The following is an 18,288-nucleotide window of genomic DNA, read 5'->3' as shown; positions in this document are numbered from 1 at the left end:
AAAGCAGATACGGTTGTCCTGTTCTTACGCTCTGTATAGTCTGAAGAAAGACAGTAGAAAAATACTTCTGTAGCTACACTCTTCTGAAACTTCCCAACTATGTATATGGTATGATATTTACCCATATAGGGGGTATATTCAATAAGTGTCGGAGCCTTTCTGACAAGCATTGTCGAAAAGGATCCGACAATGACCTATTCAATATGCTCCCAAATCCAACTGTCAGATTTGGCCACTGCTGCTGCTGCTCACCCCAATCCCCGCTGCTGCGGCTGCTGCTGCTCCCCTCCGGCCAGGCATCCACATCTTCCTGACCCTGGCATCTTCCTGACCCCCCAGATGACACCTATCCCCATGCGCACTGCGGTGCGGGGGGGGGGGAGCTGACTGCGGCAGCGAGTGGCAGGGGGACATGTCAGCGGCGGCAGGGGGAGGCGCTGCCAGGAGTCTGGCCAGAGGGACGCCCTGCTCAATCCGACTTTTTTTAAAGTCGGATTGAGATTGTCGGAAAGGGGGCCAAAACCTGCAGATTTGGCCGTGTCCGGCAAAAGCACGCGGATCGGCGCCTATTCCGCCAATCCACGTGTTTTCCGACAAGTCGGGAATTCCCGACTTGTCGGGAAAAAATTGCCCTCTTTGAATAGGTCGGAACCCCTTTTGACAGAAATCTGTCGGAAGCTGCCGCCTTTCCGACAAGACGGCAGCTTCCGACAGCTATTGAATACAGCCCATAGAAAGGTCTATTATATGAAATGTGTGGTAATTTTAATATTTTTTGGACCACATTGCAATAGTGACATTTATCACTCATTATTTCGTAAGAGATAGAGGAAATGATTTAGGGCCTAATTCAGACCTGATCGCAGTAGCAAATGTTTTCTCTAATGGGCAAAACCATGGGGGTAGTTCCAAGTTGATCGCAGCAGGATTTTTGTTAGCAGTTGGGCAAAACCATGTGCACTGCAGGGGAGGCAGATATAACATATGCAGAAAGAGTTAGATTTGGGTGGGTTATATTGTTTCTGTGCAGGGTAAATACTGGCTGCTTTATTTTTACACTGCAAATTAGATTGCAGATTGAACACACCCCACCCAAATGTAACTCTCTCTGCACATGTTAAATCTGCCTCCCCTGCAGTGCACAAGGTTTTGCCCAAGTGCTAACAAAAATCCTGCTGCAATCAACTTGGAATTACCCCCCCATGTGCAGTGCAGGTGGGGCAGATATAACATGTGCAGAGAGAGTTAGATTTGGGTGGGGTGTGTTCAAACTGAAATCTAAATTGCAGTGTAAAAATAAAAACAGCCAGTATTTAACCTGCACAGAAACAAAATAATCCACCCAAATCTAACTCTCTCTGCACATGTTACATCTGCCTCCCCTGCAGTGCACATGGTTTTGCCCATTAGAGAAAGATTTTGCTGCCACGATCAGGTCTAAATTAGGCCCTGATATAATATTTTTTTAATGTAACAGTGCTTATTGTACTTTATTAATTATTATAATTTTTATTACACATTTTATGCAAAAAGAAAATGTTTACACTCAAGAGCGAATTTAGGGGTGAGGGCGCCCCTACGCACAACAGTAACAGCCGCCTCCCGCCTACCTAATTTTATTATTTTTACTGATTGATGATAGCCAACTTAATAGAATAGCAAAAAAAGCCACTATGACCTTTTTTTAATTTTTAATTATGAATACATATTTACTAAGTGGGACAGCTTACAGGGGCAGCCTGTCCATGCCTATCCATTTACACTCCATACAGTAGAAATATTTTGCAGTTACTGGTACTTTTGCTCTGACAGGACCAACACAAGTATCCAAGTACCGCCCCCGTGTGCCTAATGGGAAATTCGCTACTGGTCACACTATAATAAATATTGCAGTTTACTCCCAAGCTGAGTTTGATTGTAACATTTTGATATGTAAAAAAAGTGTTAATATGTATCAATTATGTGCTTAAGTTGTTCCCTCGGTGAACATTTAGAATAATTACGTGAAAATAAAGACTGGTATGACATTTTTCTACCCACTTCTCTAGAGAGGACTAATAATTAATCAATAAAGTAGTAACTATATAAATCACATTATATTAGGTATTGCATATATATATATATATATATATATATATAAACTGTTGAAATGCCATGAATATAACAGCTGACATAGATCTGTAATAAGAGCTAACTTACTTTCGATTGGCCGATAGACATTTAAAAAAAAAAAAAAAAAAAAAAAAAGAGCGTCTCAGCACCCAGGGAGCTATTTCATGGAGAATAGGCTGAGAAACATGTCAACAAGCTCTGCCCCCTTTTCAAAGTGACGTCAGCGGATCTTAGTGTGCACAGTAACAGCCGGACGTCCCGACCGAATCCCCACAAAGCCACAGCACACTGGCAACAAAGTGCCTTCGACCAGCTGGTCCTATCCACCACGTGCAATCCTCCGGAAGGAGACAGACCGCCAGGACGGAGAGAGTGGCTGGGAGACGGATAGCAGATCAAAACAGAGTACTGTGAGTGGGGACATGCACTTTGGGCAGCCGCTCCTCCCACCAGGGACTTGCAGTCAGGGGAAGCAGTGCCTCCCCTTTCATTAATGATTAAAATAATACAAGGAAGATACTTATGACACATATTCTGAAAGTAGTTTAGGAGGCAGTGATAACAGTGCCTCCTGTTAACAATGTTAATGGGAATAAAGTGGGGGGCGGGGCCAAGCACTGGGCTTTAAAAGCCCATTGAAAATTGACGAGAAAGCGGCACTATTGTAAGTGCCTCGTCGATAGGGCCAGATGTGATTGGACAGCGTATCCAGGGCTGGATCCGCTGGTCCAATCACCCATACGCTGATGCATGAGTGCTCACCTCCCTCACCGTCACCCACACCTGCAGCATGTTCCCAGTCATGTGTGGCACTGTCCCTGCGCTGGGCCGATGCTGAGAAGAGCCGCTGGCAGACCTGCTTCCTCCGCCAACAGAAGGTCACCCACACCTGCCGCATGTTCCCCCTCCTGTGTGGCTCTGTTCCTGCGCCAGCCCGATGTTGAGAAGAGCTGCTGGCCCCCTCCGCCGGCAAGAGAAGGAGCAGCTGGAGGCCTGAAGCGGAGGTTCGTTCTCCCTCTCTCTCCCCTTTTGCCCCCCTCCTGTGTATTACTTCAAAAACGAAGTTTGTAAGTTTAATTTTCATTTTTACAGGTACCCCTATTGGATTCTACTGGACAAGTGGAGGTGATCGGCGTGGGATGTAGGTAAGTATGTGCGAGTGTGTAAGTGTGTTTTAATACATTGTTACTTTCAAGGTGTGTGTGTGTGTGTTGTGCTTTTATTTGGGTATTTTGTTGTTGTAGAACTACAAGTACCAGCGGGCCCGTTATTTCCCCACATGCTGGTACTTGAGGTTCTCCAAGTACCAGCAAGTGGGGGAAGCTTGCTGAGCCTTGTAGTTCCACAACAGAAAACAATATTCTATTTTTTAACACACGTATGGCTATCAGCCCAGCCCCCACCACCCAGGGGTGCTGGGGACAGCCTCAGGCTTCACCCCTGGCCCAGGGGTGACCAGTTGGGGGGGTAATGCCATGGCCACAGAGACCTACATAAATGTGTACCCCGGCTGTGTCATTATGTCCCTGGCTAGTGGTGCCCGGTGCTGGTTTAAAAAAAATACGGGGGACCCCTACATCTTTTGTCCCCAGTAATTTTGGAACCAGGACTGGACTAAGAGCCCGGTGCTGGTTGTCTAAATACAGGGAACCCCTGTCCAATTTTTTCCCCAGTATTTAAACAACCAGGACCGGCTCAAAGAGCCCGAGGCTGGTTATACTTAGGAGGGGGGACCTCACGCATTTTTTTAAAAAATATTTTAACCCATTCAGACCCTTTTCCATTAAGTTAATGGAAGCCCTGGACAACAAAATTGCATTCATGTCCTCCTCCCACTCCCTTCCCAGTACCAAACACTAATATTTTATTTTTTTTCTATAAAAATGTAAAATATATCACAAGTATGATGAGCAGGCAGGCAGCGGGCATTGGCGGCAACGGACTGAGATGCAAATTAGTGGCGGAGGGCTGGGTCAGTTAATGGTGGGGCAAGCTTGTAAGCCATTGGTGGTGGCAGCGGGCATCGGCTCAGGGGCAGTAGCGGGCATTGGATCGGCGGCGGTAGGGATCATCGGCAGGATCCGGCAGACATTATGGCTGTAGTGCCTCACCAGCCACTGTACTCACCGCACGCGACTGCCTCCCACAGCATATAATCAGTACTCTGGGCTAACAAGCTCCTACAGGAGCAGATAGAAACTAAAACTACACCGGCTCAATAACTAAAGTGCAACACTTTTCCCTGGTATCATCATTGTTATTGAACTATTGCAACTCTTTAGTGCTTCTAATCATCGACTGCTGCTTCACTAACACCGATGCTTGCTTCATACAACAAATTGCATTAACAAATTTTCTCCTTCATCCACTAGGGGCCACTGGAGTGTAGTTACAATGGGGAAATAGTAGGTAGTAATTGGGAGCTGGCACTTTAAAAATTCTCACACTGTGGCTAGCTCCTCCCCTACTATCTCCCCTCCAAGCCAGTCTTAGTTTAGTGCCCGAGGTGAGCTGGTTCACTTGGGTTTAGCTGAAGAATTTTTTCTTTTTCTTTATTATTTTATTTTTCTTTCACACACTCACAGACTGGCAGCTCTGCCACTGCCAGTCTGCACCGCGGGAGCTGCCGGCGGGGTCCCATCGCAGCTGAGCTCTCCTGAGTTGGCGGACACCGCTGCGTGCGGCGCGTGTAGGGGCCACTCCATCCAGCAGAAGATTCCGGCAGCATGGCAGCGGTGAGTATCAAAAATGGTCGGACACCGCTGCGTGCGGCGCGTGTCGGGGCCACTCCATCACAGAAGATTCCGGCCGGACACCGCTGCGTGCGGCGCGTGTCGGGGCCACTCCATCAGAAGGACAGCGGTGAGTACAATCTCCCCCCCTCCAGACTGATGTGTGATTTTACATAATATGTGCAGAGTGAGACTCTTAGATGTGATGGTCTTTACTGTGTTGTGTCCTGCATAACCTATCCCCTACATCTAGCAAAGGCGCAACCAGTGTTTGAATCTCACTGAAGGATGATTTACTAACCCCCTTATAACGCTGCAGTGCATCAGCAGAAGAGAGGGCGCACTTACTGGTTTGAACTTGGCGCCATTATGTGGGGGGCGGAGCTTCAGCCCGCTCTGTAAGCGGGCTCAGCACTCTTCAATCCCCGGCTGCAGCAGACAGGCAGCCGGGTGATACATTTACACTACCCGGCCGCAGCATACAAGCTTACAGGCAGCCGGGTAATACATAGCGGGTTTTTAAATTTAAAAGTGGCGCCGGAACAGAGGGGCGGAGCTAACTCCCGCTCCGTCCGGCGGGCTCAGACTCTCAGCTGCATACAGGCGGCCGGGGGGGTTACACACCGCTCCCCGGCCGCAGCATATATTACAATATACAGGCGCTCCCCGGCAGCAGCAAACAGGCGGCCGGGGGTTACATTTACCCGCACCCCGACCGCAGCAAGGCAGCCGGGGGATACATTGGCACGCCGAGGCAGGGGGGGCGGAGCTAACTCCCGCTCTGTACGGCGGGCTCTCTCCGCTCCCCGCGCCGCTGCAGCACGCCGCTCCAGTGTGTGTGGGTATGTCAGTCTCACACTGAAGGCTCATTCCTCTCCTGGCTGTGCAGGGAGGATTTCTTTGCAAGGAGGGGTGAAAAGGCTTATAACCCGCTTTACTCAGCGGGCTCCCAGGTCTCACTGTCGCTAGGCAACAGACCTTGTCTCTGGGGTTTTTAGCTTTTCCATACTTCATGCTGCTGAAATATAGCTACATTCCTCCCTGCAGTAGAGTCCTCTACCCGTCATTTCCCTACATGCAAATCAGGGAACCTGCTCTATTACAGTAGCTGGGACTCAGCTCATTAATAATTTAAAAATCCACTGTGCAGTATTTATTTACCTACAAATACACAGTATTTATCTACCCTATTGGGTTCACATAGACAGTATTTATCTACCTGGTTGGTTTCACGGTGGTGTGTGTGTATATATACATATATAGTTATGTTTGTGTATATATATATATATATATATATATATATATATATATTTAAGTGCGTGTGGGTATGTATATAGATATATCCATAAAATACCAGATATAGGGGATAAAACAAACACTTCCGCAATGTTTTCTAATAACAGAATACCCCACCTTGCCACATAACATTTTCCCCCATCTTTTCTCACAGGCTGGTCACCATTTTGAAAAGCCAGCGGAACCTCCGAGAAACATCTGGTGCACCTTAATTAGCGGTACACTAAATACAGGGCGGGGTGTTGCCTTCCCTTTATTATTCCTTGGTGTCACTAGTTACTAATGCTATTTGTAATTGGGGAATGTGTGTAAGGCATCAGACAAATAGCGCTGTGGCTCAATACGCTAGTAGCGGGTATCTGAACAGGGGTTTGAATCCAAACAAAACTTTAAGGAGAGCTCCTATAGCCTAGGGCTAAGACTCCTGTCCCACAGCGCAGCGTTACTGGTTCAGGTCTCCGCTGCTCCAGAAAGTTTATTTTAATCGTGTCGGTCACTACACATTATAGTGCAGACCTTACGTAGGGCTCTGTTTATTTAACCCACCTTTTCTCCTTTCGTTTGTCTCACCTGGGATAGTCGAAGAATTCCCTCTTAGGTGTGAAGTATGCGGCGGAGCCATCTGCTTAGCCCTCCACGCACCTGCAGGACACCCCTGTTTGAACAGCTCAGATTATGCAGGTAATGTCACTGTTAACCAGAGACCTTGTACGTCATTTCACCTTTCCAAAAGGAACCTTGCTAACATTCCATGCATTACTGATGTCTGTTTTCTGTGGATCTGAACCAGTGTCTCAGAATATACAGGTGCATTATACAGCAGTTCATCTGATACTGCAGGTAAAGGAGGCGGACACGTCAGGTCCATCAGGGTTCCACGCCAATGACGAAATGACAGCGACTGGTCCAGTTTCGGATGAGCTGGGCAGGCTCCGGTAGGCGGCCGACAGACACCCGAATACACAATATCAGGTATCAAACAATGTTTGTTTTCCTATCCTTTCCCCGCAGATGGCAGGAGATGGTATCAGAACCTCTCTAGGGTATACACCTCGGTGTATCGCCGGTCCATCAAGCCGCCGTTTTCCTGAGGCAACCTTGCTCAGGGATCCATCGACATATGCGGCAGCGCGGTTCTACCGTGTCCGGAGCAGGTAGGTTGGGGAACAATTGTCCTCTAGGTTACAGGATGCTTCGCATCAGGATCAATTGATACTTTGGTACAGGTCAGAATCACGATTCTGCTTTATGTTCTTTGGAGGTCTCCACGTCTGCAGACTCGGACCCTGCATCTTCGCTTGGGCTGTCTTAACCCGACGACCTCTGGGGCTGCGACAGTGACAGGTGAACATGAAATCCTACGGGGCAGATGGTTCTGGGGAAGGAACTTTCTGCAGGATTTCTTGAACCATTGGATGTAAGTCCACTTTGCTTTCTCCTACTACTGCCCCAGCTCCAAGACAGACCTTTACTGGTCTTTCCTTTAGATTTTTCCGTGCCCTTTCAGGCTTTCGACTCCACACGGGTGATATCTTCGTCGCCAGGGGTTCTCAGGGTAAAAAGGCTGAAGCAGAGGTTCAACATCCTCGGTCCAGTCTGATTTTATGTCATCCTATACACCTATTACACAGACTTTCCTACCACCTGGAGGGTCCCAGGGTAGGCGCAGGTTGATGGGAGAAGGCTTGAGCGGTTACAACCGTCTCAGGAGTCCCTCGGCATGGGTCGGCCGATTTACAATGACAAGAGAGTCATACTGCAGGCTGCGCTCCATAGGTTTCTAACCGCAAAGGGTGTTGATCCCTGTTTTTCACATATCATTTGAATTAGGACAGTTCTCAGGCCTTTGTTTTCTTTTCACGTTCCGAAGCCAAGTGGCTTGGACAGGCCTATTCTGGCCTTACAATCCTTTTAGTCTGTGATTGCTAGTTTGAACAAGAAAGGGAGTTTTACGTGTCCCTTGTCTTCAGAGATGCCTGTTTACTGATTTCCGTTGGACAGGCTTTTCTCAGATTCGCATTACAGGATTCTCATTTTCACTGTCTGTCCTTTCCTCTTCTCTCTTCCGCTCCCACAGAGTTTAGGAAGATCACAGAATAACTCTTTTTCAAGGGCAGTGGGTGACGTTGGTTCCCTAATGGGACAATTTACTGCTACTATCCCACTCTGTACATTAGGTGGCTTCTGAATATCCGGAGGATCCAGGAGCTTCTGATTCGACACAGATCCAATTTATGCTCCGCATAGACGTTTCTCAACACGGTCCGTCAGAGGATTTTTCATTCCTCGGCACCAGATACTCTATTCCTTCAGTCAAGTTGCGACGCAACGAGTGGTCGCCTCCATTCCTCTCTGAGCGGGGGACAACAATCTTCTTTCCAGATCAAGCCACCAGGTCAGACTCCTGGGTGAGGGAACATTCCCCGGAGTTTTGTCAGCTGGTCCGCTGTGGGCGGAGATTTCGGATCGACCTCAGGGCGTTCTGACTGACTCTTTAACCCTTTATTACTCTCGGACGTGAGCTCTGGCGGCAGTAGCCGAGGAGGCCCTCAGGGCTCCGGGGAGTTTTCTGGTTATTCTATCCTGCCTCCTTTTCTATTTCTACCTCATGTTCAGTAACACAGGAGGGGATTATGCGTGCTAGTCCTCTCGGTGGCGCTGGTTGGGCCACGCATGACTTGAAGATACAGATACGCCTGTAGTCAGTAGAGGAGCCTTGGCTCCTACCTCGACTGGACTGTCTACTTCAACAGGCTCCTTTTTTTCTCCTTGTTCAATCTTACACTGGTTTCGTTTACCCGTGTGACTGTTCACGAGACCTCAGAAGGGAGGAGTTCCCTAGTTCGGTTAGGCCTACTGGGCCCCGATTTCAGAAGTCTGTTACCTCTTCTCGCTTTTGCCACTTTTGGAAAACTTTATGGGACATAATAAGGATAAAAGGGTTTTTTCCCCCTTCTTCCAGTTACCATTCATCTTTGGTTTCTCTGGGAGGTTTTGCTCCGCTGCGCTTCAAACCACACTGACCGGAATTTTAGGTCTCTGCCTTTTTCGCTTTTCTTCCAAATGAGATTAGTCTAGCGGCCGTAAGTTCGGCCTCTTTTTCAGGGAGTACTCTATTGGCAACTCCCCTGGCTGTGCTTCGGCCTCAGCGGTCGTTTCTTCCAGAGGGGATGTCCATTTTTCATATAAATCTGACACTAGTGTTTTTCAGTCCTCTCTGAATGTTGTCAGGGCTCGCCAACTCTCTCTACAGAGGTCTCAGGCTATTCGATGAAGTGTTTTTCTTCTTTGTTCTGTACGATGCTCCCGTACTAAATAGCCGGGGTCCCAGCATACGCTGGGCAGTTGGATACATCTGACCATCAGACAGTCTTCTTGGCGGTTACTAGGGAGCCTCCGTTTTCCATTTCAGCGCACTTTACGCGCATTGTAAGACCTTCGTGGGCAGCTGCCCGCGGGGTCTCCATGAATATTTTGTCGGGCGGCTACTTGGTCAAACCGACATTCGTTTTGTCAAATTCTACAAGTTTGACACTTTTACGGCCTCTGCATCACTGTTTGGCCGAGCAGTTTTTACAGGACTCTCAGCGCTTTCCCACCCGTTTTTGGGAGCTCTGGGACGTCCCCATTGTAACTACACTCCAGTGGCCCCTAGTGGATGAAGGAGAAATCAGGATTTTGGTACTTACCGATAAATCCCTTTCTCCGATTCCACAGGGGCCACTGGACGCCCGCCCAGCGCTGTTCCTCCTGGTTTTTTGCTTAACGGTTTGCAGATCACCATATGGCTGCTTGTTGAGTTCAGGCTAGCCTGGTTTTTGTCAGGTTCTGTTACAGGTTTAGTTTGTGTTCGCCTGGTTTACAGGGCGTCGCTAACCTCCTCTACCTTACGGTTTGGTTATTACAGCTCTCCTCGGGCACAGTTTTACGTAGACTGGCTTGGAGGGGAGATAGTAGGGGAGGAGCTAGCCACAGTGTGAGAATTTTTAAAGTGCCAGCTCCCAATTACTACCTACTATTTCCCCATTGTAACTACACTCCAGTGGCCCCTGTGGAATCGGAGAAAGGGATTTATCGGTAAGTACCAAAATCCTGATAACAGTGAAAACATTCTGCAGAGTGAAGTATCTGGCAAGAATTATAACTTACCTTCAGCAAATATAAACACATAAGCCCGTTTGGTTTATGTGTTATCACTATCACTAAAAAGGCAGACTGTAGGGGGAAATTTCTTCCAATCAGAGTGGCCACCAATGAAGCTAAGAACAGCTCACTACTATAATAGTAAATATAATAAAAGTACCTTCCAAAACTTGTGGATGTTTCTTGGCACAATAGAACTTTCTCAAGTCTACCATTGACACTGCTCCGGTTTTATTGGGATCCAGTTTCATAAAGGCCTAAAAATAAAAGGCAGTTTTAGCTCTACAAACTATGCATCATTTCTGTACTAAAACATCAATTAGGCTGATGCAGAGTTGAACATATGTCTGTTTGCAGAGCGTATCTTGCTTGTTGTCAGACTGTGTATGTTCATGGAAATACGGGCCATGAAGTCATACATATTTCAAACACATCTACACTTACAACTAAAGAGGAATAACTTACATGGGCAACTTTCAGTGAGGAAATATTGAAGCAGCTACTGCAAAAATGGACATAAGCATAAATATGTATCCTAAATGACTAAAAAAATAAAAATAAAAAATAAAAAATCGACCCCCAAGTAAATATACTCCCTTTTCTAGATTAAAATAACAAGGCAATGTGGCATGTTCAATAATATGGGCACCCTTCTAATTGAATTAAATCAGATGAAGACCATTCCAGAGTACTACTAGGACCCTTGTATGGATATGGTTTATACCAGTGGATCCCAAACTCTGAACCCAAGGACCTCAAATGGTCCAGGTTTTAAATATATCCATGACTCAGCACAGATGGTTAAATCAAAGTGACTGAGGTACTAATTAAGTCACCTGTGGCCAAGCATTGATATACTTAAAACCTGGACCATTTAGGACTGGGTTTGGGAACCACTGCTTTATACTTTCAAGAACCATGCTTTGTTTTTACATGTTGGTAAATAAATTGTAATTGTGTAATAAAATGTGGAACACTGTGTGTAATATTAAAGTTTGTACCCTGCAGAGGTTAAGTTTTTCCTTAGAGATTCTGTGAAACATGCAATATAACCCGGGGCTCCCAAACTTATGATTGAATATATATTTGTCATATTCATAAACTCAGAAAGGCACAAACCTTCTGAAAGGCAAACAGGATGACAACATGAAGAAACTGCAGGCTGTCAAATGGAATATGCAATTTATCTTTTGACATGTTTCTGCAATCATTGGAAAATTTTATATGTCAACAGTATTAAAAATATGCAAAAGGAAAAAATGCAGGAAACAAAACTTTGACATATTTCCCTAGACGCTTTGAAGAAATACATAAAATAAGAATTTACTTACCGATAATTCTATTTCTCATAGTCCGTAGTGGATGCTGGGAACTCCGTAAGGACCATGGGGAATAGCGGCTCCGCAGGAGACTGGGCACAAAAAGTAAAAGCTTTAGACTAGCTGGTGTGCACTGGCTCCTCCCCCTATGACCCTCCTCCAAGCCTCAGTTAAGATACTGTGCCCGGACGAGCGTACATAATAAGGAAGGATCTTGAATCCCGGGTAAGACTCATACCAGCCACACCAATCACACCGTACAACTCGTGATCTGAACCCAGTTAACAGTATGATAACCGTAGGAGCCTCTGAAAAGATGGCTTCCAACAATAAACAACCAGATTTTTTTGTAACAATAACTATATACAAGTATTGCAGACAATCCGCACTTGGGATGGGCGCCCAGCATCCACTACGGACTATGAGAAATAGAATTATCGTTAAGTAAATTCTTATTTTCTCTGACGTCCTAGTGGATGCTGGGAACTCCGTAAGGACCATGGGGATTATACCAAAGCTCCCAAACGGGCGGGAGAGTGCGGATGACTCTGCAGCACCGAATGAGAGAACTCCAGGTCCTCCTCAGCCAGGGTATCAAATTTGTAGAATTTAGCAAACGTGTTTGCCCCAGACCAAGTAGCTGCTCGGCAAAGTTGTAAAGCCGAGACCCCTCGGGCAGCCGCCCAAGATGAGCCCACCTTCCTTGTGGAATGGGCTTTTACAGATTTTGGCTGTGGCAGGCCTGCCACAGAATGTGCAAGTTGAATTGTACTACAAATCCAACGAGCAATCGTCTGCTTAGAAGCAGGAGCACCCAGCTTGTTGGGTGCATACAGTATAAACAGCGAGTCAGATTTTCTGACTCCAGCCGTCCTGGAAACATATATTTTCAGGGCCCTGACTACGTCCAGCAACTTGGAGTCCTCCAAGTCCCTAGTAGCCACAGGTACCACAATAGGTTGATTCATGTGAAACGCTGAAACCACCTTAGGGAGAAATTGAGGACGAGTCCTCAATTCCGCCCTATCCGAATGAAATATCAGGTAAGGGCTTTTATAGGATAAAGCCGCCAATTCTGATACGCGCCTGGCTGAAGCCAGGGCCAACAGCATTACCACTTTCCATGTGAGATATTTCAAATCCACTGTGGCAAGTGGTTCAAACCAATGTGATTTTAGGAACCCTAAAACTACATTGAGATCCCAAGGTGCCACTGGAGGCACAAAAGGAGGCTGTATATGCAGTACCCCTTTGACAAACGTCTGAACTTCAGGCACTGAAGCCAGTTCTTTCTGGAAGAAGATCGACAGGGCCGAAATTTTAACCTTAATGGATCCTAATTTTAGGCCCATAGACAATCCTGCTTGCAGGAAATGTAGGAAACGACCCAGTTGAAATTCCTCCGTAGGGGCCTTCTTGGCCTCACACCACGCAACATATTTTCGCCTAATGCGATGATAATGTTTTGCAGTTACATCCTTCCTGGCCTTGATCAGGGTAGGGATGACTTCATCTGGAATGCCTTTTTCCTTCAGGATCCGGCGTTCAACCGCCATGCCGTCAAACGCAGCCGCGGTAAGTCTTGGAACAGACAAGGTCCCTGCTGGAGCAGGTCCTTCCTTAGAGGTAGATGCCACGGGTCCTCCGTGAGCATCTCTTGCAGCTCCGGGTACCAAGTTCTTGGCCACGAGTATCGTTCTTACTCCTCTCCTTCTTATGATTCTCAGTACTTTTGGTATGAGAGGAAGAGGAGGGAACACATATACCGACTGGAACACCCACGGAGTTACCAGAGCGTCCACCGCTATTGCCTGAGGGTCCCTTGACCTGGCGCAATATCTATCCAGTTTCTTGTTGAGACGGGACGCCATCATGTCCACCTTTGGTTTTTCCCAACGGTTTACAATCACTTGGAAGACTTCTGGATGAAGTCCCCACTCCCCCGGGTGGAGGTCGTGTCTGCTGAGGAAGTCTGCTTCCCAGTTGTCCACTCCCGGAATGAACACTGCTGACAGTGCTATCACATGATTTTCCGCCCAGCGGAGAATCCTTGCAGCTTCTGCCATTGCCCTCCTGCTTCTTGTGCCGCCCTGTCTGTTTACGTGGGCGACAGCCGTGATGTTGTCCGACTGGATCAATACCGGTTGACCCTGAAGCAGAGGCCTTGCTTGACTTAGGGCATTGTAAATGGCCCTTAGCTCTAGGATATTTATGTGAAGAGACGTTTCCATGCTTGACCACAAGCCCTGGAAATTTCTTCCCTGTGTGACTGCTCCCCAGCCTCTCAGGCTGGCATCCGTGGTTACCAGCATCCAATCCTGAATGCCGAATCTGCGGCCCTCTAGAAGATGAGCCTTCTGTAACCACCACAGGAGAGATACCCTTGTCCTTGGAGATAGGGTTATCCGCTGATGCATCTGAAGATGCGATCCGGACCATTTGTCCAGCAGATCCCACTGAAAAGTTCTTGCATGGAATCTTCCGAATGGAATCGCTTCGTAAGAAGCCACCATTTTTCCCAGGACTCTCGTGCACTGATGGACTGACACTTGTCCTGGTTTTAGGAGGTTCCTGACTAGCTCGGATAACTCCCTGGCCTTCTCCTCCGGGAGAAACACCTTTTTCTGGACTGTGTCCAGAATCATCCCTAGGAACAGTAGACGTGTTGTTGGAATCAGCTGTGATTTTGGGATATTTAGAATCCACCCGTGCTGACGTAGCACTACCTGAGATAGTGCTACTCCGACCTCTAACTGTTCCCTGGACCTTGCCCTTATCAGGAGATCGTCCAAGTAAGGGATAATTAATACGCCTTTTCTTCGAAGAAGAATCATCATTTCGGCCATTACCTTGGTAAAGACCCGTAGTGCCGTGGACAATCCAAACGGCAGCGTCTGAAACTGATAATGACAGTTTTGTATCACAAACCTGAGGTACCCTTGGTGAGAAGGGTAGATTGGGACATGGAGATAAGCATCCTTGATGTCTAGAGATACCATATAGTCCCCTTCTTCCAGGTTCGCTATCACTGCTCTGAGTGACTCCATCTTGAATTTGAACCTTTTTATGTAAGTGTTCAAAGATTTTAGATTTAAAATTGGTCTCACCGAGCCGTCCGGCTTCGGTACCACAAACAGCGTGGAATAATACCCCTTTCCCTGTTGTAGGAGGGGTACCTTGATTATCACCTGCTGGGAATACAGCTTGTGAATAGCTTCCAATACTGCCTCCCTGTCGGAGGGAGACGTTGGTAGAGCAGACTTCAGGAACCGGCGAGGGGAAGACGTCTCGAATTCCAATTTGTACCCCTGTGATACTACCTGCAGGATCCAGGGGTCCACTTGCGAGTGAGCCCACTGCGCGCTGAAATTCTTGAGACGGCCCCCCACCGTGCCCGAGTCTGCTTGCAGAGCCCCAGCGTCATGCTGAGGACTTGGCAGAAGCGGGGGAGGGCTTCTGCTCCTGGGAAGAGGCTGCATGGTGCAGTCTTTTTCCCCTTCTTCTGCCCCAGGGCAGGAACGAGCGGCCTTTTTCCCTCTTTCTTCTGGCAGAAATGGACATCGCACTTACTCTAGATGCCAGGGTGCAAATATCCCTCTGTGCATCTCGCATATATAGTAATGCATCCTTTAAATGCTCTATAGTTAATAATATACTGTCCCTATCCAGGGTATCAATATTTTCAGTCAGGGAATCCGACCAAGCCACTCCAGCGCTGCACATCCAGGCTGAGGCGATCGCTGGTCGCAGTATAACACCGGTATGTGTGTATATACCTTTTAAGATATTTTCCAGCCTTCTATCAGCTGGTTCCTTGAGAGCGGCCGTATCAGGAGACGGTAACGCCACTTGTTTTGATAAGCGTGTGAGCGCCTTATCTACCCTAGGGGGTGTTTCCCAACGTGCCCTAACCTCTGGCGGGAAAGGGTATAGTGCCAATAATTTCTTAGAAATCAGCAGTTTTTTTATCGGGGGAAACCCACGCTTTATCACACACCTCATTTAATTCATCTGACTCAGGAAAAACCACTGGTAGTTTTTTCACACCCCACATAATACCCTTTTTTGTGGTACTTGTAGTGTCAGAAATGTTTAATGCCTCCTTCATTGCCGTGATAATGTAACGTGTGGCCCTACTGGACATTACGTTTGTCTCGTCACCGTCGACACTGGATTCAGTATCCGTGTCAGGGTCTGTGTCGACCATCTGAGGTAACGGGCGTTTTAGCGCCCCTGACGGTGTCTGAGACGCCTGAACAGGCACTAATTGATTTGTCGGCTGTCTCATGTCGTCAACAGTTTTTTGCAAAGTGCTGACATTGTCACGTAATTCTTTAATTACTACCATCCAGTCAGGTGTCGACTCCCTAGGGGGTGACATCACTAACACAGGCAATTGCTCTGCTTCCACATCATTTTCCTCCTCATACATGTCGACACAATCATACCGACACCCAGCACACACACAGGGAATGCTCTGATAGAGGACAGGACCCCACTAGCCCTTTGGGGAGACAGAGGGAGAGTTTGCCAGCACACACCAGAGCGCTATATATATACAGGGATAACCTTATATAAGTGTTACTCCCTGTTATAGCTGCTGTATTTATATATTAGCTGCCAATAGTGCCCCCCTCTCTGTTTTACCCTGTTTCTGTAGTGCAGGACTGCAGGGGAGAGTCAGGGAGCCGTCCTTCCAGCGGAGCTGTGAAAGAAAATGGCGCTTGTGTGCTGAGGAGAAAGGCTCCGCCCCCTTCACGGCGGCCTTTTCTCCCGCTTTTTTCAGGAAACTGGCAGGGGATAAATGCATCCATATAGCCCAGGAGCTATATGTGATGCATTTTTTTTAGCCATATAAGGTTTTTATATCATTTTTATTGCGTCTCAGGGCGCTCCCCCCCAGCGCCCTGCACCCTCAGTGACCGGAGTGTGAAGTGTGCTGAGAGCAATGGCGCACAGCTGCAGTGCTGTGCGCTACCTTATTTGAAGACAGGAACGTCTTCTGCCGCCGCTTTCTCCGGACCTCTTCGCTCTTCTGGCTCTGTAAGGGGGCCGGCGGCGCGGCTCCGGGACCCATCCAGGCTGAACCTGTGATCGTCCCTCTGGAGTTAATGTCCAGTAGCCAAGAAGCCCAATCCACTCTGCAGTCAGGTGAGTTCGCTTCTTCTCCCCTTAGTCCCACGATGCAGTGAGCCTGTTGCCAGCAGGACTCACTGAAAATAAAAAACCTATTTAAATTTTTACTTCTAAGCAGCTCAGGAGAGCCACCTAGCTTGCACCCTTCTCGTTCGGGCACAAAAATCTAACTGAGGCTTGGAGGAGGGTCATAGGGGGAGGAGCCAGTGCACACCAGCTAGTCTAAAGCTTTTACTTTTTGTGCCCAGTCTCCTGCGGAGCCGCTATTCCCCATGGTCCTTACGGAGTTCCCAGCATCCACTAGGACGTCAGAGAAATGTGATGCTTCCTCATTAAAATGTATTGGTACTGAGGTTATAAAACCCGATATACGAGGAAGAAATTGCAAATTACAGTTACTGAAACAAGAAGAACGTCACTAAAAATAAGATTTTACTTACCGATAAATCTATTTCTCGTAGTCCGTAGTGGATGCTGGGACTCCGTCAGGACCATGGGGAATAGCGGCTCCGCAGGAGACAGGGCACAAAATTTAAAAGTTTGACCACTAGGTGGTGTGTACTGGCTCCTCCCCCTATGACCCTCCTCCAAGCCTCAGTTAGGATACTGTGCCCGGACGAGCGTACACAATAAGGAAGGATTTTGAATCCCGGGTAAGACTCATACCAGCCACACCAATCACACCGTACAACTTGTGATCTGAACCCAGTTAACAGTATGACAAACGTAGGAGCCTCTGAACAGACGGCTCACAACAATAACAACCCGATTTTTTTGTAACAATAACTATGTACAAGTATTGCAGACAATCCGCACTTGGGATGGGCGCCCAGCATCCACTACGGACTACGAGAAATAGATTTATCGGTAAGTAAAATCTTATTTTCTCTGACGTCCTAGTGGATGCTGGGACTCCGTCAGGACCATGGGGATTATACCAAAGCTCCCAAACGGGCGGGAGAGTGCGGATGACTCTGCAGCACCGAATGAGAGAACTCCAGGTCCTCCTTAGCCAGGGTATCAAATTTGTAGAATTTTACAAATGTGTTCTCCCCTGACCACGTAGCTGCTCGGCAGAGTTGTAATGCCGAGACCCCTCGGGCAGCCGCCCAAGATGAGCCCACCTTCCTTGTGGAATGGGCCTTGACAGATTTAGGCTGTGGCAGGCCTGCCACAGAATGTGCAAGTTGAATTGTGCTACAAATCCAACGAGCAATCGTCTGCTTAGAAGCAGGAGCACCCAGCTTGTTGGGTGCATACAGTATAAACAGCGAGTCAGATTTTCTGACTCCAGCCGTCCTTGAAATATATATTTTCAATGCTCTGACAACGTCCAGCAACTTGGAATCCTCCAAATCGCTAGTAGCCGCAGGCACCACAATAGGCTGGTTCAGGTGAAACGCTGAAACCACCTTAGGCAGAAAGTGAGGACGCGTCCGCAGTTCTGCCCTGTCCGAATGGAAAATCAGACATGGGCTTTTATACGATAAAGCCGCCAATTGATAATGTTGTGCAGTCACCTCCTTCCTGGCTTTTACCAGGGTAGGGAT

The 18,288-nt window shown here is 47.6% G+C and overlaps 1 protein-coding gene and 1 long non-coding RNA gene across 4 annotated transcripts in view; one reads left to right on the top strand and one right to left on the bottom strand.

Annotated features, from left to right (window-relative positions):
* CAPS2 (calcyphosine 2) overlaps positions 1–18,288 on the bottom strand; it is a 274,614-nt gene that overhangs the window by 19,613 nt on the left and 236,713 nt on the right. For 2 of the 3 annotated variants that reach the window (XM_063927438.1, XM_063927439.1), the window contains exon 18: positions 10,444–10,540. In XM_063927438.1, the coding sequence (XP_063783508.1) occupies positions 10,444–10,540 (97 nt within the window). Of the gene's footprint in view, positions 1–10,443; positions 10,541–10,748; positions 10,786–18,288 lie in introns of those variants that run through there. The other variant, XM_063927440.1, reaches the window with a different exon arrangement.
* Positions 1–18,288, top strand: part of LOC134932744 (uncharacterized) — a 90,179-nt gene that overhangs the window by 41,264 nt on the left and 30,627 nt on the right. The window lies entirely within an intron of this gene.

Source organism: Pseudophryne corroboree, chromosome 6, assembly GCF_028390025.1.
Source record: "Pseudophryne corroboree isolate aPseCor3 chromosome 6, aPseCor3.hap2, whole genome shotgun sequence".
Classification (NCBI taxonomy): Eukaryota; Metazoa; Chordata; class Amphibia; order Anura; family Myobatrachidae; genus Pseudophryne; species Pseudophryne corroboree.
The sequence above is the reverse complement of the archived record's forward strand: the minus strand, read 5'-3'. Positions and strand labels throughout refer to the sequence as shown.